We start from the raw sequence: 22,889 nt of genomic DNA, 5'->3' as shown, positions 1-22,889 counted from the left end.
CAATATCCACACAGTGTCACATGGCAAAGTAGCTGTGACACTAATTAAGCATATGTGAAAGTAGCCCCAGTGCAACTGTGCCTTCTCATGAAATCTTAGCCTCAATTTTGCATGTCTAGCATCAGGTGAATCAGAGTACCAAGGTAGTTTTTTTGATACTTTCCAAAGACAAAATTAATAACCAGACTACTGTCATAAATATATTAAGTAACTTTAATGCTGCTTAGCATAAGTCTTTGTTATATATTTTCATCCATATACTCCAGCGTAAATGTATTTTGTACAACATGAAGTATTTTTAAAAGTATAGGACTCCAGATAAAATGTTCACAAAAATTTTCAATGCAACGAGAGAACTAGGGGAAAAAAATCAGGCAGAGTGCAAAATCTTAGGAAATAGATAAATGACAACATCCCATTGTAGTAATTCAGGATGACCAAGTGGTTCCATAGTCAGAAGGGTGCCACTCACTGCTGTGCCACCCACAAGAACATGCCCTGGATCAGCAGGGCACTGCTGAGGGTGGCTGCCCCTCAGAGATCATTGTAGCTGACAAGTTTGATAAAGTAAAGTTTGATGGCAGACACCCCTGTTGGCTCAAGGAGAGTGAGTAGGCCTGGGAATGAAGGAAATCCTGTCTTCCCTTACGCAACCACTGCTGGTCTCTGCAGAATAATCAGGTGCACTGGCAAGATGTAGTGAACAAGTTGTTTTACAAATGACAGGGAGCCTTTATTGTCCCAGCTTATCTTTTTTGGCACTATTCACAAAAGCAAAAATTATTTACTAGCAAAATAACAAAAAGCTTCACCATGTACAAAACAACATGAGTGTCAGGGAGCAGAGCACAATGCTATAGTTTAGTTTTGCTAAATCAATTTTCTGTACATAATAATGCATGTCATCATACACCAGGATATTCAAGAGAGGCTCAATTAAACGTCAATCATGTGAAAAGCAAACTCCATAGTGGGCGGACCGCTTTGCATCCCACTGCTTTCAGCAAGATGTTGCATAGGCTTCTGTCCAAATAAGAACACCTTTACAACACTGCAGCTTTAGAATGCAACAAATAACACACTGCAAGAATTGAGGTCAGACATTATTCACTATTTGGTAACATTCCATTCAAATGATACTGACTCACATAATACCTAACAAATGCAGCACTTGAAGTAGCAAGAACAAAGCTGTACTGCAACAAAGTTAAACAGTGCAAAAATTCCTGTTAAACAAAAAAATACCATGTATATACACACACAACACAAATGCACTGTTTTGTTTTGTAGTATAAATAGATCTGATTAAGCTAAATTCCTAAAACTAATAAACAACTGATTGAAAGTCCCAGTTTTCACCTAGTATGGAACACAGTAAGCTTTAAGGCTCAGGTGACCCTAACCAGACATAGCTATAAGAGAGTATAAAAAGATTTCACTGGATGGTTTTTTAAAACATTGTCTCTGTACATCAAAGTTAATAACATATATATATACCAAGATGAAATTTCAAAGTCAGCTTGGGCTCTGGACATGCAAAGGGCAGCACACAGAACACCCACGGCTCTACCTGTGTGGAGTGCACTGTAACGAAGCGCTTAATCCCAAGGCTTTACAAGGGGCAGCTTTTTAGCTGCCTGTGCAGTCAACATCTTCGCTTGGTTTCCATTTTCTTCCTCTTCTGGTGTAGCACTGGAGTTCTGTTTGCTAATGACACATCTCCTTATCCCTAAACTTCTAAAAACTTACAATGAGTACATAGTAAAAGTAATTATTAGAAAGGGAAGAGATGGAAACTCTTTTTTCTGTTGAAGAAATCCTGATTAGGGGTTATTTGCATTTAAAGCAGATTTTAAGCAGAAAAAAAAAGTCTTTTTAAAATTAAATTACAGTAAAACAGACAAGTAGCACTTAATTTGATCTGAAGTGGAACATGTGGGCATTAACCTCTCTTCAGCTGTTATTTAGCCTCCATCTCCTTAATGCCAGGGCTGTGCTGCAACCATAACAAATAGCTGTTGCAAAGGCAAAAATCTAGAGGAGGAGCAGAGAAAAAAAAAAAAAAAGAAGAAAAAAGTGAATCACACATTGTTCTACAATACTTTTCTATTCTAAATGAATACAGGAACACAAGTGATTCAAAAGGTACCTCCCCCAATCAAAATGTTTAATAAGGTAGGATAGGTTTGGGATCCTCTGAAGTCTTCTCAGGAACTTCTTTGTAATAACCCCATTTTGCTACTACCTCATGTTACTGCTTTTCACTTGCTTGCTTCAGCAGACATTTAGAAATAGAACATGAAATAGAATTTCTGCATAAGTTATGGTGAAAGTAAATATGTGTATGTACACCGTGTATTTCAGTTCTCTTATCTAGACTGGTCAAACATCAATCTCAGATGTTTCCAGCTGAATGCCTTTACCCCAGCAAACATCAAAGCAGAAATCTCTCTAAACAGCAGAACTCTTTTACTTGAAGAAACACAGAAACAACTCCCATCTGGCCTCCTTGACCAGATACCCAGCCATTAGAACAACTTCCCAGGCAATGCCAGGGAAGTTGCTCCTGCTCAAGAACTGAACTGGACAGATTTGAACTGAAGGTCATGCCACAATGAAAGCGAATATGTACACTCGACAGAAGATATGAGAAACTGAATTTCTGGAAAAAACATTTCTCATATTGTCATATTGATAACAATGAATTCTGTATCTTTTAATATACCAATTCAATCATCTTTTACATACAAGTGTTAATTTGACTAATTAAAGTTTTAAATAAATGCTACACCATAGAACCATCACCTGTTAAAATGAACATATGTGTTTCTAATCACAGTATATAAATGTCATCTTAAAAGGCAGAATGTTAGCAATCTTTTTTCTTTTTGTCATGTGGCTGACAAGACTGTTCCAATGAAATATTTTAAAGATTCAAAATCTTTTTCTGTATGTTTTGACTTCCTAAATATACACTTCTACAAAAAATACAAAGACTAAATTTATCTCATTCACTGTTTACCAGCTATTCTTAATTAAGATACTGAGGCAAGTTACAAAAGAATCTCCTCCTCCTCTATCTTGACAGGGATTTGATTGGCCTGAAGATCTGAATTCTCCCTTAAAAAAATTAGCATGGAAGCAGGGAATGGTTTCTTGGAGTGGCCAGTATTGTTGTCAGACAAAATGACTGCAGTGACCATTCATTCAGTGGGATATGAGCACACGAAAGTAGGACTGAAGAGGTACACTTAAGGGTAGAATTTAAGATAGTTGCTTAGTAAAAGAGGTTCCCTTAGCTCAGGCACAGCTGGAACACCACCTTTGCCCTTGTGCCACATGGCCACCAGGGACCAGATGTGCTTGAGTGTGTTCCAGGCAGGTGGATGATGTGAGGAACTCTGGCCTTGGGACACTGACACACCCACTTCACCTCTTCAGGGCCTGCCTTGCCAAAGCTAAAAGCTTCTCCTTTCTATTCTGCTCTTGCACACAGAGTGTGAACCTTACACCTTCCGTTCATCTCTTTTTATCTTAAGATGAACTGAAAGTGCTTACTGTGCTAAAGTTATGGTGCACAGAGTTTTAAGGACAACAGATAAGCACAGAGCATTTAGAAGCTTAATAAATATATACAGTTCCCTGGTATGAAAGTCTCTAGATAAAAAATTAAGAGAGTGGTTTCAGTTCTACAAGTCAAGCCTGACATACCACTTCTCATCCCTGAAGAGTCCAGCCAGGATAAAAACTAAAGCCTGATATATTTTCTGATTCAGCTATGGACACTCACATCACCAAACACATTGATTCAGTGATGATGCAACTACAGTGAGAAAAATGCATTCTGGGCTTAGGCTATCAAGAAAAGCACTCTAATAATTGTAGTAAGAGACAGCAGGGCCCTGATGTAGTAAGCACATATCTGAGCTTCACAAAATTTTATCTCTATGGCATGCTCAGGACTATATAAATGGTATTAAAAAAAAGCAATTTTGAGCACAGGTGCAAATTTTATACCTTATCCTCTGATAAAGACTCAGTTGTTCTTTTTCTTCTAATAACCAAAACTGTTTTTACAAAACACCTTGTCTAAAAATTATAACCTGTAGTGATCATATATTTAAAACACTACAGTGAAGAGTATGAACTCTACACTATACTGAAGAGTAAGTAGGTATCCATAAGCATTAGCTTATACCAATATTTTTGCATGTTTCTGGTTTGGCACTACTTGCTGCTGTCAAAGGCAATTCTTTCTCTCACAGCTCCTCTTTCTATTACAGTTTGCTGTTAAATTCCCCAGTTGAATGGCTGGCTACAAGTGCTTGCTACAGACTTCTGTTCCCCTGATACAAATAAACAAAACACATACCGAGGCTGCTATGCTTATGTTATATTCACGACCACTTAGAATCGTCTCTTGTGTGGTGGAGTTGAATTTGCGGGGAAAGTAATGCAGAGATGTAGTTGCTGCTTGCAGTAGAAATGCTCCAAAATAAAAGACAAAAGTAGCCCCATGGAAAATAAAATCCTAAAAAGCAAATAACAGAATCAGTCTGGGCTGCAAAACATATCTAATTCTTCTCATCTCAGTACAAATGAAATCCGACACTGAAACATGAAAAAAGAACTGATAACACTAAGTTGAGATAAGCAGTGTGAAATCCATCTGACAGCTTAACCTGCACATGTTTTCACAGCTTCTTGCAATTATAAGTAACTCACTAACATTGTTAGTGATAAAGGGCAGCTCTCCCTCTCCCCAAATCTTATATTCTTTCAAATTACGAGGCACATGCTCATCTTTATATACACATGCTGACATTTTAGACCACCTTAAAATTAGTGGAGTTTACAGAAATCTCCCTTCAGACAGATAAAAAAGAAGACATATACAGGACAACTTGATCACCATTCAAGCAGTAAAATACAAACTTGCAGTCACATAAGTCCCTTCTCAGCTATAATCAAAGCTTCAAAAATCTTCCCTCCATGCTTAAATTTTGCTTCTCTAAATGCCCAGAAACAACTCAGCTTTGACACAACTGAAATGCCCAATATCCCAAAACAATGAGATTAAAGAATTGAGGTATTTCCACAACTCTCTCTGACTTGGCTCTACCCAAGAGTCAGCAACCTGACAGTTCTTCATAATATTGTGGAATAAAACATCCAAGACTTGTGCAGACAGGTTTAAGGATTTACTTCAAATATGGTTCTCTCCTGTCCCTCTCCAGGCAATTCCATCCTCTATGATGAATGCTAACTGAATGTAAGGTTTAAACTCTAACTTTCATTTCTGGGTTCCATTACTGACACACACATAAAAAAAGTCTGGTGCCTTTGCAGGCCCTAGTTCAGAGCCCAGTATTCCAGCAGCAAGATCTAAGGCATGTTCCAGTACAGTTTAAAACATCTAAAGTATTCTTCCAACTTCTCCCTCAGCTACTCAGTCTGAAAAGCTGACATTTGCACTGCACTCAATTTTTGATCCATACAACATATACTTTGTGCATATACCTGTGAAGGTCTGCAAAAACCACAGAGACAATTTTTAAAATATATGCGAGTACATGTATGCTTTATGATACCTATGATATGCAGTCTAACTCCAGTACTAATGAGTTCTTTATGAACTTTAACTTCACCTGAGTGCAGTGGACTATCAGTATGCCCAGAGTGAGAACCCAGGATACTTTGTGTGTGTCCAGCAGACAGCACTCACGTGCACTAGAAATCACTGCTTGCTGCCTGCCTGAGAGCAGTGAGAATGTGCTGCACTACCCTGTCCAGAGAAATGCATTTTCTTCATAGAGGTGAGATTTTCTTTTAATTGAAACAATATTCTTTTTAAACTCATTACTTGTTCCATCTTTGATTGCAGCTAAAGCTACCTAAATCACACCCTAGTCAGTTTTGATAAGTTATGATATAAACTGCTACTACAGTTCCCCATTCCACTTAGATCAGGACTGACTGCACACAGGAGAGATATTTTTCAGGAGAGACTTTCATCTCCTTCATTCTCCTCTCTCACCCTCCAATTTCCTTCTCCTGGCAGCAATTATAGAGAAGCTCTGTATCACCAGTAAGGTTTCATATTTACATGGTTAAGGTTTCTGTGACCAAAATCCCCAAGACCTTATGAGGGACCTTTTTTTTGGGTTTTAGTAATTCTTATCATAGTGCCTAACTCTCCCTTGCTCCCACACTTGTATGATCATTGAAACCTCATACAAAGTGCATGCAAAAGACTATCAGAGCAGCATGATAATTTAGCTCATGTCTAATTTTGTAAATGAGTGTGTTGTGAGTCAGGCTGTAAAGGGCAGTACTTGTCATACCATCTGGTTTAATACACTGATGTACTGAGCAATGGAGCTCCTTAAGGTCCATCTTTTCCAGTGTGTATCATCTTATATTTTAAATATCTCTATTAGCATGAGCAGATATATTTACAGTGTAAGGTATTACTAAATCCAGGACTGCATTTATAGTAACAGAAATAGTTTTAGTGCTTCCAGTAATTAATTATCTATTTGCAACAGAAAATAAAAAAAAACCCTACTCGTCACAGAAACAAACTAAAGAGCTTAGTGTCAACAAGTTACAAAACATTTGAGTATCTGAAAATAGTGGTAAAATGTCTTCTCTTATTTTTGTTGACAGGTGGAAGGGGCAGGGTTTCAGCTACAAGTTAGAGATAAAATTATTCCCTCTGCATTTAAGAGGTTGACTGAGTTCTGTCAGCTTTTTTTTAAGTTACAGATGCCATTTTCATACAAGTCATGTATCCATTTCCTGATATAGAAATTTTCCCAGCAATTTGTTATACACAAGGGACAAAATTAACTTTACAGCAAACTGCCAGCACCAAGTAGCCAACACATACACAATTGTTATAAGATGAAATCTGTACAGCATTTTCAATCTAAGGCTTTGTCCTTACCCAGCAACTCTTAAATAGATGCATGATTGTAAACTGGCAAACAGTTTCAATGAAACCCAGGACACTATTAATTTACTTTAGTTATGCTCAAGGGCTTTGTTGCATCATAATTTGTGAGGATGTTGCAGCATAAATCCATGTAAAGGTCTCTGTGATTGTAACTGATTATTAGCCTAATTACTGCCTGCATTGTGCTGGAAAGCTGATGCTGTATGTATGTTTATTCACTATCAAAGTGCCAAAGTTTGCTTTTTAATAGAATCCAGTCTGTTAGCACTGATGGGCTTTGATTTATCAGAGCTCCAAACTCATAAGCTTTATGATTTGCTTTAAAGAACTTTTGTTTTAAGGGCCTATTCATAAATTACCTGAGCAGATAAATATCCATAGCTATTGATATTGAAGCATGCAATTCCAGCTATGATCAAGGAAAGTGTCAGTAGGAAAACTAAGCTGCCCAGGAGCCAAGTGAAGGTGATCAGCAGTTACAGGCAGAAACACTACAGTGGTTTAGAAGTTGCAGTCCTTTTGGAAGAAATTTTTTTGAAAATTAAAAATTCTGATCATAGTTATGCTGCCTCTTACTCTTCACTTCCAGTAATGTAAGAGAGTGTGATATAATCTCATGCTTAACTACTTGAGTACTAAAAACTCAAACTAAAAAACAGTTAATGACAACAAAGGAGCATGTAAATTACCAGTCAATAACCTGAGGTATCCATGTGGTTGGCAAAAACTAATACAAAAAACTTCCCTTTTTTAAGGGGAAGCTATAGTCTTTGAGAACTACTGGCACAAACCATAACAAGCAATTACAGCAAGATTCAGGCTCTGCCTTCAAAATTAAAATCTCAGCAAAGAAGACTTGTATCTGTAGTCACACCAAGCTCCCTCTAAGAAAGATGAAGACATTAAGTCTCCTAATAAGATGTTAAGATATCTCACAGTGCAGGTTAGGATGTCTGTTACCACCTAAGGTCTAACAGCCACTCACTATTGCTGCCCTAGCTTTGAGGAATTGACTCCAAAGTCACCAGTAGACATTCTTAGGAACTGGAGGGGACCTTCTGGGTGCTGAAGTCCAGTCTGTGCTATCTCAGACAACCACATCACACAGTATGTTCACAGATGCATCCTTTCCTTTATAGTATTTACTACCACTTCTCTAATAGTCAGAAAGTATTTTCTAATTTCCAATGCACAATAATTCCAGGCCATTTAAACCAATTTCTTGTCACACCTTGGTAAGTTATTCCTCTTCCTGCTGCTTATACATTTTATATGCTCAGAGAGCACAAGTGTACTCTTCAAACAGCTTCAAAAGCTCCTTCAGCCTCCAATATAAAACAGTTTCCTCTGCCACCTCTGTAACCTATTCTTTCTTTTTCTGGTTTTGAATTCCTGTTCAAAAAACTCTGTGCTAAAGCAGAAAGCCAGGTGTTAAGACTTAGGATCAATACTTCGCATTAAATAATTTTCAGTTTATAAAACAAAGGGAATCCTTAAATAAAGAAAAAATCTTACCGCCTGGTTCCAGTTGACAGCAATTCTATTTGCATAACCAAAGAGGAACACAGAGAGGAAGACAATGGAGAGGAACCACGCTGTCACTGCCACAAACATTACCCATCCCTGCAGCAGTGGCAGTGGAATTTGGGTAGAGGCGACCAAAATCCAGACTATTGTTCCAAACACCTGCAAGAAAAGGAATACAGAGAATGAACTGGACAAGTTTTACTCAGTCCTTTCTGCCTAAGAACTGATATCACACATTACATATCATCAGATGACTCTTAGGAACCAAGAGGAAACACTTCAAAAGTACTCAGAGAACCCAAGTCCTCCTCTCAGAAATGATAAGCAGTAAGTGGTGAAAAGACAAAGTCACTCTGAAATTCCTAAAAACTCTTAAAATAGTCTTGAAAATGGGATTTAGAAACCCACGTGACTTGTGTGCTGCTGCTGAAAATTTTACCCTTACTGTAATTTTGAGCAAAATATAAGAAATGTGAAAACACGGTTCACACACACACACATCTCTCTCTATATACACAAAGTAGCACGAAAAGGATGTACTTCTACCACTTTGGATTCAATCTCATACTGTTTTGCTCTGCAGTCCTAATCAGATGAGATACAGAAAGGAGATAAAAAGACACACTTTTTTCAATGTATTTGTAATATCAAGCTGAAAGAAGACACAAAGCATTAAAGCAAAAGAAAAAAACTACAATACAGAATAAGATGAGTTGTAAACTATGCTGTAAAGACTAGAAAAATATAGAGCTTTTCAGAATCATCACAACTTGGAGAATAATTCAGTAATGCCAATTTTCATTTCAGCAGACTCCTCACGGCAAATGACTGGTAAGGATGCTGTGCCAGGAATGGCCTGATGGAGAATTTACGTACTCTAAGGCTTCCCTGGTTTAACCAGCTCTTGGCCTAAGGAACACTACTATTTCTTCCTGCAAATCCTGCCTCTTAATAAAAAAGGATAAATAGATGAAAGAGGTTACATTTTCAGATTCAGAGAGCTTTCTTTTGTATCACAGTTGGATAAGAGATACCTTTCAAAAGATGCCTGCTATAAAATTAGTTGGTTCCTCTCTGGCGTTACACTGCAGCAGCACATAAGTAAAGATGCATTGCTAGTCTCAGTTCAAAGCTCCCATGGGTTTATGTATTACTGTTCAAGCTGTTCTCTAGGGTTCCTTTTTTAGCTGTGAAGAATCAAACTTTCTCTAGTTTCACAAGACTGCAGGTGCAAGTCTGTTACTTGGTGACCAGAGAGTGATGGGCAGTGAGGAAGCAAAAGGGATAGCAGAAAGTGTCTGTTAAACAAAAAACAGAGACACATGAAATGTTTTCAGTATTTTGAATGTGCAAACTTGCAGGACTCCTTAAAAATAAATATAGAGCTGTACTGTAGAGACTGCTAATCTCAGCATTCACTGTTGTTCTATTTCCCTCACACTACACCTGTCCACTACAGCTTGGCTGTCAGATGTACAATTGGTTGGCAACCAAATTAACCTTTTGTCCCTACTGCCTCTGGGCCTGATTTAGTGCCCGGACTTGTGTTTCGAGTTTTGACTTGTTCCTTGCTCAGGTACAATTTTACAGCTTGTGAGGTGGAATCCAGCTCACAGGCTGGAACCCAAGCAGTATTCTGCTCTGATCATAAGAAAAAAAATTAAATTAATGAAGTCAGATGAGTTCTACCGAGCTTTTTTTGGTTTTTATCTCCCACTAATCAGTGGCACAACAGAGGCAGAGTCACATTCAACCTCAGCTCAAAGGTCCTCAGCTCTGTGTACACCAGCGAGGTCTAACACACACATGACATTGAACACACTTGTAGGAGTTTGCAGAGGACGCGTAACGCGCGCAGACAAAAACTGGTGTAAGTCTCCGTGGTGCCTTTTTGGGCCGGGGGGAGAGCGTGGCTCCAAGCCCTGGACAGCCCAAAGAGCCCCGCGAAACCCATCTGTGTGCGGGCCGCGGCCCCGGCCCGAGGGCAGCGAGCCGGGGCGGCCGCAGGCGCGGGGCGCTGAGCCCCGGCCCAGCCGCGGCCCCCACACCTGCCCCGCTCTCAAAATGGCAGGTGAGCAGCCGGGCAGGCCCGCGGCCGCTCCCACCCCGGCCCCTCGCACTCACGATCTCCAGGAAGATGACGGCTCCCGAGAAGGTGCGCAGGATCTCCAGGCCGGAGGGCAGCGTGACCCGCGGAGGCGGGAAGTAGGGAGCGGGGTTGGGAGGCGGCGGCATGGACGAGGCTCCCCTGGGCAACATGTTGCTGCGGCGGCGGCTGCTGTGCCGAGCGCGGCCAGGTGGGCGAGGAGGCGGCGGCGAGGGCGGGCGCAGGTGCGGGCGGGCCGGCCCGGCCCCGGGGCTGGGCGCGGCCCCGCCGGGTCCGGCACCGCCGCTGGAGCGGGGCCGGGCCCGGCCGCTGCCTCTCGGCTTCCCCAGCAGCGCGGCGCTCCGCATTCACGAGTCCTGAATCAGGCCAGCCGGACTCGGGCGTGATTTCCTAATGCCGGTTTGCAGAAGGTTGTTATTTACCTTCTGGTTACGGATATTCGGGCTTGGAAATTGCGTGGTTGCACTTTTTGTATTTTTTAAAGGAGCCTACTAGGTTACCCATTCAAAATATTGAAAACATTTCATTTGTATCTTCTTTTTGTTCAGTCTTGCTCAACTGTGCACCGCTGCTTAAAGGTAGTAGAAAATGTTTGTAAAATTTCGGGGTAGAGAAAGGTGCATATTCACCAGACCACTTATAATCTGTTTTTTTTTTTTTTCTTATGTTTCTTTGTATAAGCATCTTCTCCAGATGAAGGATATGCCATCCATCCGGCAGGACTTCACTTATTTCTCCCATCGGGACTTAGGCTGAGATGTCCTTCCTCCGGAATGACCGAGTTTCACCCAGTGTTGTCCCATGCAGTGTTTATCCTCCACACATAGAGCTGTGACTTTAGAGATTACATTTTAAGAAGGTTTTGTGCAAGTGTGTAGCTGCTCTGGAAGTTGAACTAGCTTGGGCATGAAGACTATATTCCTTTATTTTTGGATGCATGATGTTTCTGGGATATGCTTTTGTGATGACAAAGAAATGCCACATTGAGATGCCTGTCTTCCCCACCCCAATCCAAGCCCTAGGTGGAGAGCAGTTGGCTCCATAAAACAGGACCCATCTGTGTTTCTGCCATACCATTCTGTACATAAATAGGTTTGTGATGCTTTTAGTATGCATTAATAGCTGCTTGGCTTTGAAGTCATGGCTTCTAAAGGAAGAAGAAGCAAAAGTTTGCATTCTTTCTTGTGCTGTCTTCATCCCTATGCCTTTTGTAGCTGGATGCATCTTGAACTCTTAAGTAGGAGATGTGGGATTGAATCCCCATTAGGTTGAAGAAGGCACTAAACCCAGCCTCCCCTCTCTTCTGAGTGCATTACCCCATCACTTATCCAATGATATATTGTTTCCTCTAGACCTATTTTAAAAGTGAACCTTGTATCCCATCCTTTTATCTTCAGGAAAAGACTTAAGGCTCTGAAAGTGCATGCCTACAGGACCCGGTTTGGGTGTGTTTTTTTGGAAAGGAATGGGGTTCATACTTGTGCCGAAGTGTAGAGGCTTTCTTCTTGCGGTTGCCTTCTGGAGACCATATTTCAAATTTATGTCACAGTCTGGCCCTAAATCTGTTAAGACTGCCTTGCAGAGGGAGAAATCTGAGTGGGTGGAAAACAGGGTTGGTTTATGATTCAGAACAAGAAATGTGATTGTCCTTATCTTACAGAAAGGAAGTACAAATAATACTCGGTCATAAACATTTCCAGAGTTATTATCCAGCTGCATAGTTAATGTGTGTGAACTCCAGCAGTACTGGATTTTACTAATGAATACATACCATGTGCAGTCACTGTTTCTTGCTTGTAAATCCCATTTCTTTTCACCTGCACATTCCTTATAACACTTATTGTATTGAAATTTAGTCAGTTTTGACAAAAAAGTCCCAATTTAGCTTTCACACCTGGGTATATATCCACTGAGTAGATTTTTGGTGTGCCTTTTCCTAAATCCTTATCATTTAAATTAAAGTGGCTGTTTAAATTATTTTTGCTGTGTTCAGGCAAGATGTGCTCCAGTGCCATGTGGGATTGCTTTTGTACTGTTCATTCATGTACTGTTTGAATCTTTAAAGAACTGGATTTTTTAAGATATTAATGTCAGGATTGCATTTTCAAGTTTCCACGCAAAAGCGTGGAATGTGTGTTTGTATTGAAGTGCTTTTTAATAGCATTTCTGTGTAACTAATTGCATCTTGGCATGTTACAAGGTAAACTAATGATGCAGCTTCCAGTCCACCAAAGTCCACAAGTAGACAGAAGTATATAGATTCACTGTGTGTAGGAAAGTCTGTCTATACAGCCACAAGGACTAAAAAACTGCTCTTAAATGGCTGCAAAAAGCTCTTTCCCCTTCATGTTCTTATGCTTATGGCAGTCTAATGTAAAGGAGGCATTGTCACAGAACTACTAAACCAGTTGCTATCAATTTTTGATTATGAAAAATAATGTTTTAATTCCACATATAGTGATTTGCATATTATATACAGAAATTAAAATATATTTTCTGGAATGCTGTAACTCTTCTCCTCCATGTGACCAACCATTAGAAAAATGAAGTAAGTTATGAAAATGTCACTCATCTGTCAGTCAGCTCTAATAAAAGATACATCAGTATTTTGAAAAAATGTATACATCATAGTGGATATGAAAATTACACAGTGGTTCTGTGCAGCAAGGTTCAGACTACCTTTTGTGAGACCTGGCATGATACTTCTGGAAGAGCTGAATATTAGTAAGGATACTAGAATAATAGGTGAAAGTAATGTCAGTTTCAGAATTCATGGTCTGTAACACCTTATCTGAGTATGTTATCAGAAGCACTTCAGGAAGAGATGTAATCTCATGTCCTGTGTTACAGTGTGCACAAGGGTGGTCTGCCAAAGTGGTCAAAGAGATGGAAAATACAAACCAAATAAATGATAGCCCTATTCTCCTGTGGATCTCTTTATGCACAAGCAGATTTTCCCAACCCAGAGCGGAGCTAAGCAAGTTTCCAGACAGGATCTGCTTCTTTCTTCCAGTTACTTTCTTGTTCTGGATGAAGTTTCCCCCAATAGTCATCTGTGTTTCTTTTAGATTTGCAAAGCTGCTATTTCTTAAGATGGAATACAACTCTCCTAATCCTATGGTTAGTTACATATCAAAAATAGAAAGCTTGGAGCTGGTCATGCAACACAGGCATTTTGTTTATGGATTAAATAATTTAACATGCTCCTGGAAATTGCATGCAGGATTCTGATCTCATAGTGGTACAAACTCTGGAGTCATTCCCCTTTAACCAGTGAAATTAAATAGGCATAAAGCTGCTTTGCATAAGGTGAGTGATAAGGAATGCCTTTAGCATCATTTGTGTAGTGTATGTACTCAGTGGTAAGAGAACTTCAGGGTCATGGTTGGACCTATGCATATTATGAATCAGTGTGCAAATACCACCACATTATTGAGGTTTCTTGGGAGGCAGTACAACAGTTGTAGCTTTTTAACAAGCAGGGTCAGGCTTGTGAATGCATGCTGCCCCTTCTTGCATCATTACACTAAGGGAAAAACAAATTGAAATTTCTCACTTCATCCAGTTAAACTGAGCTTGGCATATGTGCTGAGGAGAGGAAGTGAAGATAAATGTGCCACCTGTTTGGTCCACCAGTGCTAGGGATGGCTGGTTACCAAACCAGTCCCTGGAGCAGCTCAGAGCTGCTCTCAGCAGTGTTTTCTGGCTGGCTCATAATGCTGTGGTGGTACTCTGGACATGGCCTCTTCCTGCAGAAGTGTCTTCTGTGCCCAGAGCTGTGGGATGAAAGGCATTGACCTGTCTGCTTTGGCTCTCAGGGTACCCTTTAAAGCAGGGAATCCTTTGCTGGCTGCTTAGGGGTGTTTGAGGGTTCCTTCACACAGGCACCACACAGCTGGAGGCTGGTGTGGAGCCAGGGACCCTCCTGGAGTAAACTGGTGTTAGGGAGGTCAGGCTGAGGTTCCTCACCTGTTCTCCTAACATTATTTCCATGTTCCTAAGCTCGCCAGCGCTTCATTTTTGACTTGGTGGCACTGCTGTTCTCTAGCAATACAGTATAAGGTGCCAAAGACCAATTTTCATCTTATTTACTTTGAAAAATTCCTTTTAGATGTGTGAGGGTGCAGCAAAGGTAAAAATGCAGAATCTCATCATAGCATAGAGGAAGATCCTGACCTGAGATGGTGCAGGAGGCAAGGTGGGTAGAGAGGGACATGGCAGAGCAAAGCCAGGTAACCTAATGGGAAAATGTCTCCAGAAGTCAGTGTTCTGCTCTTGGCATAGGTGAGCCATCAGGAAAAATGGTTTGCATGGATTGTCCTCAGAAGAGAGTGTGAAAGTCTCAGAGGTACAAACTAGGAACATGATATTGTTGGAGATGAGGGATGAGTAAATAGCACTGGTTGTTTATGACAGAATTGCCCAGGGAAAACAGTGAATAAACTGCACAGCAGCAATATTTTCTTTTCTCCTGTCCCATTCCAGGTATAGAAGATGACCAGCTCAGCTGGTTGCAGAGGGCTGAAGGAGGATGTGCCAAGTGCTGCCACTGCAGGGTGCAGCACAGACCCTGTGCCATTGGTACAGCTGGTAGCATGGGCCTCTTCTCACTCTGTCAGCATTCAAGACTTGGTGCAGTAACCTTTGCTCATAACGTGTTGGCCTGTGATCTTATCTCTCACGGGGCAGCAGTGGGTATCCATTGTTTTCATGAACTATCTATGCTTTCAGGAAGTCACTTTTTTCCTCAGTTGCAGTTTGTTTGCCTTTTGGGAACTGTTTGTTTTATTGAGCAAAATCCTGGCTAAAAATCCAATAGAAGGCAAAGGATAATTAGGCAAAAGACAATGGTGGCTTTGTTTTGTGATGACTAAATTCAGGAAGGAGAAGCATGGAGACACTAAAATATGATTGTGTAAAAAATCACTGTAGTGGTTTGAAATGGCATAAAAATGCTGCTGCAAAAGGATTGAGTTTATAGATTTCAAAGTACTCTTGAGTTTATTTATTTGTAATAAAAAGGCTTTATCAGTGTTACAATGTATACACATAATTAGGACTTACCTAATGACTGTTAGTAGGATGGTGAAGAGCTCTTTGTATGTAAAAGATTATGGGAATCATAAGTAACTTCTATATTTTTAGTTAGTTCAGTTTGCTTAAAACAGCAGGGTCTTATTCTAATGACATCTGTTGTTACTTACAGTAACTACTGGAGTTATAATGCTGAGAGGGAGCTCTTCAGCTACGAATCACTGGCAGACCTGTAATCCTTTTACTGACTGTGCATCATTTCAAAACTGTCTCCAGGCATCCAGGTGCCTCTGGTGTTCACAAAATTATTTAATTTCAGTACTGTCAGAACATTTTAAAAATCTACACAAGACTTATGAGTCAGATACACTGCCACATTCTAGCTTCTTTATGGAATGTACAGTATGTGGACATTTTTACTCTTTTAAATGATAAATGGAAAGCTATTATTGGGATTTTTCTTTTAGATAACAAATGCTCATAGAGCTTTTAGAAACCTTCAGGTGGTCTGAGCCATGCTTCTTCATCTTTAGATGTTGAAGATGTTGCTGTTCCCATATTAATTAAAAGGAAAAATGAAATTACCACAGTTATTTGTTTGTACTGAAAGAATATTGATTTAATTATAACATTGAAATTGTTCATGAAGAGTTGTTTTATTGTTCTTATGTATAGGTGATGTTAGGGATATTGGTACCTACAGTGTAATTTTCTTGAGTGAAGTTTACCACATTTTATATTCTGGAGGACTCCAAGGGTCTCATTGACATGAATGATTCATTATATATCTGCATTGGTCTCTCTTGTTTTTGTTGGTTGTTTTTGTTTGTTTGTTTGTTTGTTTTAACTTTGAGTAAGCAGAAATAAATGCTCTCTGACCCTGAACTTTAGATTTTGAGTTTGCCTGTCCTCTGCAATGATAAACTCTCAAGGGACAGTCAGGTATTTTCAGGAGCTAGATGCCCCTTACAGAACATGAACCTTCCTTCAATGCTTGATTTTCTTATGTCAGATTGAGAAATGCTGCCTGCTTATGTGCTCATGCCCTCCAAAAGCCAGTCCTGATAATCATGGCAAGTTCCACACAGTAACTCTTTCTGAGCTATCAAGTCCTGAAGCTACATCAGAAATTAACATAACACGAGAACAATATTTCAGGGAATACTGTGAATATATTTCTGCAGGCCTATCTCATCTATTTAGTTCCTATTGAACCTCACCTCAGATTCTTTCACAATGTTTTTGTAAGTATAAGTATTTGATCAAGTAGGTTTTGATTCACAGGAAAGCAAACAGGTTTGCAGGTTTTTTTTCTTTTCTTTTCTTTCATAAATCCTAAACCAGTTAAGCTGCATTCCTGTTGGCCTGACGTCCTTCATGAAGAAATAAGTGTTACATGCAGTGTGAATGCATAGAAAACAATCTGTGGTTCTGCTGGCAGGTTTAGCTTACGCATCATCAAGGAAGATGTGGTTTGTACTATCCTCATGTTGAATCAAACTCTGCTAAGATATGGTTTAGACTATAAAAAATAAGTTAAAACTATGTCACTTTCCCTCCACGATTTTTAGCATGACAACCACAATAATATTTTATTTCATTCACGTGTTAATATTTTATTTCATTCACAGTTGCTGATGATTTCTTGTATTCATTAGTGTCTGGCTTTGTGCTTTGTTTCCTGACATCTTTCAGGATGGACATGCTTCTGCACATGTAGAGAGTGTTTTCATCCACTGCAGTGAATAACTCCTGATAGTGGACTTGCACACTGTTCTCAGATGTGCTGGATGAGGGGAGAGAAAGGGATGGTGAACTGGCTACCAGGTAAGTTTTGTAAATTTATTTACAAGGCAGTAATTAAAAAATAAAATCAAACAAACTTTAAACAGTAGACTACTTACACCTTTAAACAAAATTATTTTTCTGCCCTGGAATTTGATTTGGAATGGGACCTTACATTCACATAGCCTTCGGACTGTTTACAGTCTGTAGCTGTGCATTTCAAATAGTTGAATAGCCTTGCCTTTTGCTGCCTACCAGGAGTTTTGTGGAGCTATTTAAGTAGCTTAAATTTTAATCCACAGGTATTTGGAAGAAGGATAAATCAGTGGTCAAAAAACGCAGCTCATTATTTTTACATAATAGCAAAAGAATAAATAGGTCAGTATTCTGTGCATTACTAATAGGATAGCATAATTGCTGTGTAGTTAGTGTTTATGGGGGTATTTGAAGATGTAATTTTTTGTACAGGACTAATGTGTTCATGCATCTCTACATCTAGCTATACTCAAAAAGAAATGCTTAGCCTCACATGAAGTCTTTGGGGTTTCTGGTGCACAGTGAAAGAAACCAGGCCAGGATTCATCTGGTCAAGTGCCTGTGTGTATCTCCAGTTACCTGGCTAGACCCTCCACTACAAACAGGAAAGCAATAACATCATTTGATGAACAATTTGTTTTATGCTTTAGTAGGTATCTGGATATAGATCATAGGAATCACTTGTGTCTGCTTTGTCCTTGGTTTTGCAGAAAATGTATTTCTGCTTCTTCAGGTCCTGAGAAAGTTGTCTCTCTCCTGCTAACATGGACTTGCAGAAAGCTCTGGTGTTCCCGAGCTATTGAATTGAAGTTTCTTGTTTTAGATTTTCTCTGACAAACTTTAAAGTCTTTTCAAGACCTAGAAATTAGCTCACAGTGGGAAATAAATCCATCAGTTCACATGGTAAGCATCTGCCAATTCTGTATTTACATTTTTCTACAAAGTTTTACCTTATCTTCTACTGACTGACTGATCATCATTGTGACTCCTTCCACCCTCCACATAGTAGAGTGTTCATTGCACTCTGTGAATGTTGTGGGAAACTGATATAAAGACTTCTATTGTATGAAGTTGGGAAAATTAGCATCTCTTACTAGACAATTTACTGCTGAGAAGTTAAGAAGACAGTAAAACTTGCAGCATGTAGTAAGAGAAAAAAAATGAACAGGGGATTCATCACTGAAATCTGCTTTCAAAAAGATATTACTTATACTTTTTAGGACTCTTTTAGCTTTGAACTATGTCCACATCAATAAAACCAAAGTAATGATAGACATCTGGCTACTTTAAAAGCTATGTTTGTTTTGCAAAACACATAAGTAAAGAAAAATGTGACAGAAAAAGAGGACATGTAATGAAATTGCATCATTTGAGGTCGTGGCTCTGCAGATACATCCATGATGTACTGCCTCATACCAATGAGAAGCTACAGTTCCTTGACTCCCCCAGCATCTGCAGGTCTGCCCTTGATTAAGCACAGGACCTGGGTGGGATTTAAGCACAGCTATGGCACTGAGGATGCTGAGGTACAGCACTCACAAGGGCTTTAGGCACTCAGAACTCAAAATGCACACGTTCACACCCAGCTCTGTGTGCTCAGCCACTGTGCTTCAGTAGGCTGCTGCTGCTGTCTGCAGAATGCAGTGATGTGACTTCCTGGTCCCACCCACCCCAAAATCAATTGAAACTTTTCCTCCCTATGTTGAAAGATCTTCATGGAGCAACCTTTCCAGACCAGGAGTGGGTGGGGCCCAGAGCTTTAGCTGGGTGCACTCCACACAGCAGGTAGGCAGAAATTCTTTTACAATTTGCTGTACTCCCTTGCCACAAAGGCATAAAAGAAACACAGATTAAGCTACTACTTTGATCTTGCTCATTATTTTTTCCCCATGTTGAGGAGTTTATGTATGACTTTAGCAAATAAGAAGGAGGGGAAAAAAAAAGAAAGCAATTCATGGCTTCTGTACCCATGAAAATCTATTAAATCAAGACAATCTAGAGCAATGCTTTCCAAATAACCATGTTAGTCCCTCTCTCTGTGACACATGTACTATTTTTGTCACCACACATGCTGTCAAATTGTATCTCAATAACCATTTCAGGCAGCTGAACTACGATTGCAAGGTACTTTTTAAGACTGTATGTAAAACTACGTAGAGATGCCTATATATTCTTGTGGCTGTGGTCAAGAATGTGGCAATCTATTACTCTAGGAGCTTTTTTTTTTTTTAGAAGTTATTAAAAGCAGTGAAAAGTAGACAGAAAGAAATGGATCAGCTGAATGCCCATGTGAGACTATTTGAAATGCTTGAGGAAAATGTATTCTAATGGGATATTAGAATACATTGATTCTGTGGTCATTTTTATTAAAGTTGGTTTCTAAAACATTATATTTACCATAGATATCTGTGCCTTATTTATGTTATGAGCCTTTGGAGAACAGGATGATAATGCTTGTACTGCGTGGCATTCCTCAGAATACAGAAGATGATAAATTCCAGGTTGTCCAGGAGGCATACTGAAGTATTCTTGCTATCTTAGGCAGTGTTCATGTTTTCACTGCGCATCTACAACTAGCTTTGCAAGGAGGTTGGTGTGGCTGAACAGGGAGCTTGGTGGAGCTCCAATATGAAAGGTGATATAGAGGAGATGGAAGCAGGGACAGGCTACAGTGGAATAATTTAGAAATATTACCTGAGTTTGTTGGAGTAGCCTTGGGAGATACAAAGCTTAAATGCAGTTGAGACTTACATGGGAAGCAGAACAAGAGTTCATACTAACTTCCAATGCTTTGTTAGTATGAAAAGGCTGAGGAAGGAATATGTGGAACCACTGCTGAATGGAGGAGATGATGTAGTGACAGCAGACACTGATAAATTGGAGGCATTCTAAGGTTTATTTTCTATCTCTATCACCAAACTACCCCATGCATCTGTGCTTAGGGAAAGGGTCCAAAGAGAACCACCAGCAGTGGATGAGTGTTTAGCTGGGGGTTACTTGAGACAGTTTGACAAGAAAACACCATGGGAGCAGACAGACCACATCCAAGGTGCCAAAAAACCCAAGATTAGATGACTCTGCAGGGCCACTCTATCACATGAGAAGGGTTATGGAGATCATGTAAGGTTCCTTAATACCTGGTAATAGGTAAATGTTGCACCATTTCTTCAGGAAGGCCAAAAACAATCTGAGGAGCTATAAACTGATCAGCATTGCTTTGGTCTCTGTGAAACGTAAAGGATTGGATCTTCTTGGAGCACATGTCTGGGCCTATGAAGGAGAAAGTGATTGAAAACAATCAGCATGTATCTACCAAGTATAAGTCATGTCTGACTGCCTGATTATATTTATGATTCTATGACTGGATTTGTGAATGAGGGGAGAGAAGTGGCTATCATCTGCCTCAAATTTAGCAAGGCTTTTGACATTGTGTCCAACAACATTCTTGTACCCCAGTTGGATGTTATGGTCTGTATGGCCAAAAATTCATTGAATTGGCCCAGAGGAGAATGGTTAAATGAGTTGCTCTCTACCCAGAAAACATTTCCCTGTTTACCTAGTAGAGTGTCAGAGGGATCTAGAGACTGGAACAGTTCTGTTTAATATCTTTACCAGGTGCTTCAAGGAGTTCATAAAATCTACTTTCCTCAGATTTGCCGATGATACCAAATTGGAAGGAACAGTGAATATGCTGTGGGCAATGCTACCATACAGAAGAACCTAGGCAGGCTAGAGGAATGGGCCAAGAGGAATCTTATGAAATCCAGCAAGGACAAATACAAGGTTTCTGTCACTTGGGAATGCTGAGCCCTTGCACCAATACATGCTGGGGGTGACTGGCTTTCCTGCAAGGGCTCTGGAGAGTCCTGGCAGACAGCACACAGCCTGTGCATCAGGAGTGTGCCCTGGCAGCAAAGAAGGTAATGGCATCCTGATTGTGCTGGAGAGAGCACAGCTAGGAGCTTGTGGGAAGGCATTATGCTCGTGCTCAGCACCTGTCAGACCACATCTAGGCACTGTGTCCTTTTGAGCCACTCCAGGAAAAGCAGTGAGAAATTGGAGCCAAGTTTAGCTGAGACACCCCAGAATGGCTGGAGTCAGAGCCAAGTGAGGAGGACATAAAGGAACTGGATTTATGCAACCTGGAGAAGAGGTGGCTTCAGGTGAACCTGATAGCAGCCTGCCAGCACCTGTGAGGGTGTCTTCAAGAAGACGAAGCCAGACTCTTCTCAATGGTAAGTTAAGTGGTGGAAGGACTAGAAACAGCAAGCATAAAGTGAAACAAGAACATTTGGCCTGGGAATAATGGAAAGAAAAACATGTGAAAAAGTAATAGTGAGATTGGGTAAAATGGTTTAGGTGTCACACATTAACAGACCATAAATCATGAATAGTCAGGCACCATTTCCTATGTTCCTGGCTCCATCCACCTAATGTAGAAAAGATACATTATCCACCACAGTGAATTTCCATTGGCTAGCAGTGGAAACTTTTGATGTAGTCCTAATTCTTAATTATAGCAAGCATATTTTTTTTCTGCAAAATGTGGCTATAATATTTCAGTTAGTTCAGGCTCCAGCCTGTGTCCACAAGGCATGGGGCAGGCACCTGCCTGCCAGGTTTCTTCTGTGGTATAGGCTTTTTTATTTGGCCTGGCCTATGAGTTCATCTTATTGGCAGAATTTATGAACTGGGACTAGTGCTGCAGGAATGAGCTGCAAAAGTACCTGCTCACACTTATACCTGGCTGGTTGGAGTATTGGACATCTCCTGTGCTCCTCTGCTGTCCCTCTTCTCTAGTTAGCAAAGGAACTGCCATCCCAAGTCTGCTTGTTTCAGCAGGCATAGCTCTGCCCAGTGTTCCCATAATACATAGTGAGTAAAAGGATTGCCTTTGTTTATTTTTTTTTCTATTTGAGAAAGAAAGAAGCTGGTGTGGTAGTAGAGGATGAGGATGGAAGAACTGGGCAGTCCCAACCTTTCCATTGTAGAAATCCAGCACAGGTTCCTCACTCACTTTATCACTCAGCCATGGAGCCAGAGGCTGTGATAGTCATTCCTTCCTGTACATGGAGCATGGTCCAGCTTTACTCATAGTCACCTAAAAAAATCCTAAAATATCAGTATGGACATGTATTTCCTGATTTTGAATGACTTTGGGAGCAGGTGGTCTAATCTGAGGCAGAACTTGATCCTGCAGCAAAGTATTGCTCCACTTTCACTTCTTCCCAGCTCTGAGTTTTCTCCTAAAGAACAGGAAAATGGTCTATCTGTGATTGGATGTAGCATTAAGGACACCTCTAAATTTTGTCAGCCAGTGGTTTCAGTATGGCCAGAAAGTTTCAGAATATGGACCTTCAGTCTGGTAAGCATGTTTTGGTGGCTTCTTGGGTCAGAAGTAAAGATGAAGTGTGGAGAAGTGATTGTGCCTACCCGCAGGAA

At 40.2% G+C, this 22,889-nt stretch overlaps 1 protein-coding gene across 1 annotated transcript; it reads right to left on the bottom strand.

The window, feature by feature from the left end:
* Window positions 1-324: 324 nt before the first annotated feature.
* MAL2 (mal, T cell differentiation protein 2) lies at window positions 325-10,744 on the bottom strand. Its single transcript, XM_041407584.1, has 4 exons — window positions 10,610-10,744; window positions 8,474-8,644; window positions 4,373-4,531; window positions 325-2,034 (listed from the first exon to the last, which is right to left on the bottom strand). The coding sequence occupies exons 1-4, from the start codon at window positions 10,742-10,744 to the stop codon at window positions 1,954-1,956; spliced, it is 546 nt and encodes a 181-aa protein (XP_041263518.1). The 3' UTR covers window positions 325-1,953.
* Window positions 10,745-22,889: the final 12,145 nt, after the last annotated feature.

This window comes from Onychostruthus taczanowskii, unplaced genomic scaffold (assembly GCF_017590055.1).
Source record: "Onychostruthus taczanowskii isolate IOZ18803 unplaced genomic scaffold, ASM1759005v1 scaffold27, whole genome shotgun sequence".
Classification (NCBI taxonomy): Eukaryota; Metazoa; Chordata; class Aves; order Passeriformes; family Passeridae; genus Onychostruthus; species Onychostruthus taczanowskii.
Note: the sequence above shows the minus strand (reverse complement) of the source record. Positions and strands in the feature narration are given on the sequence as shown.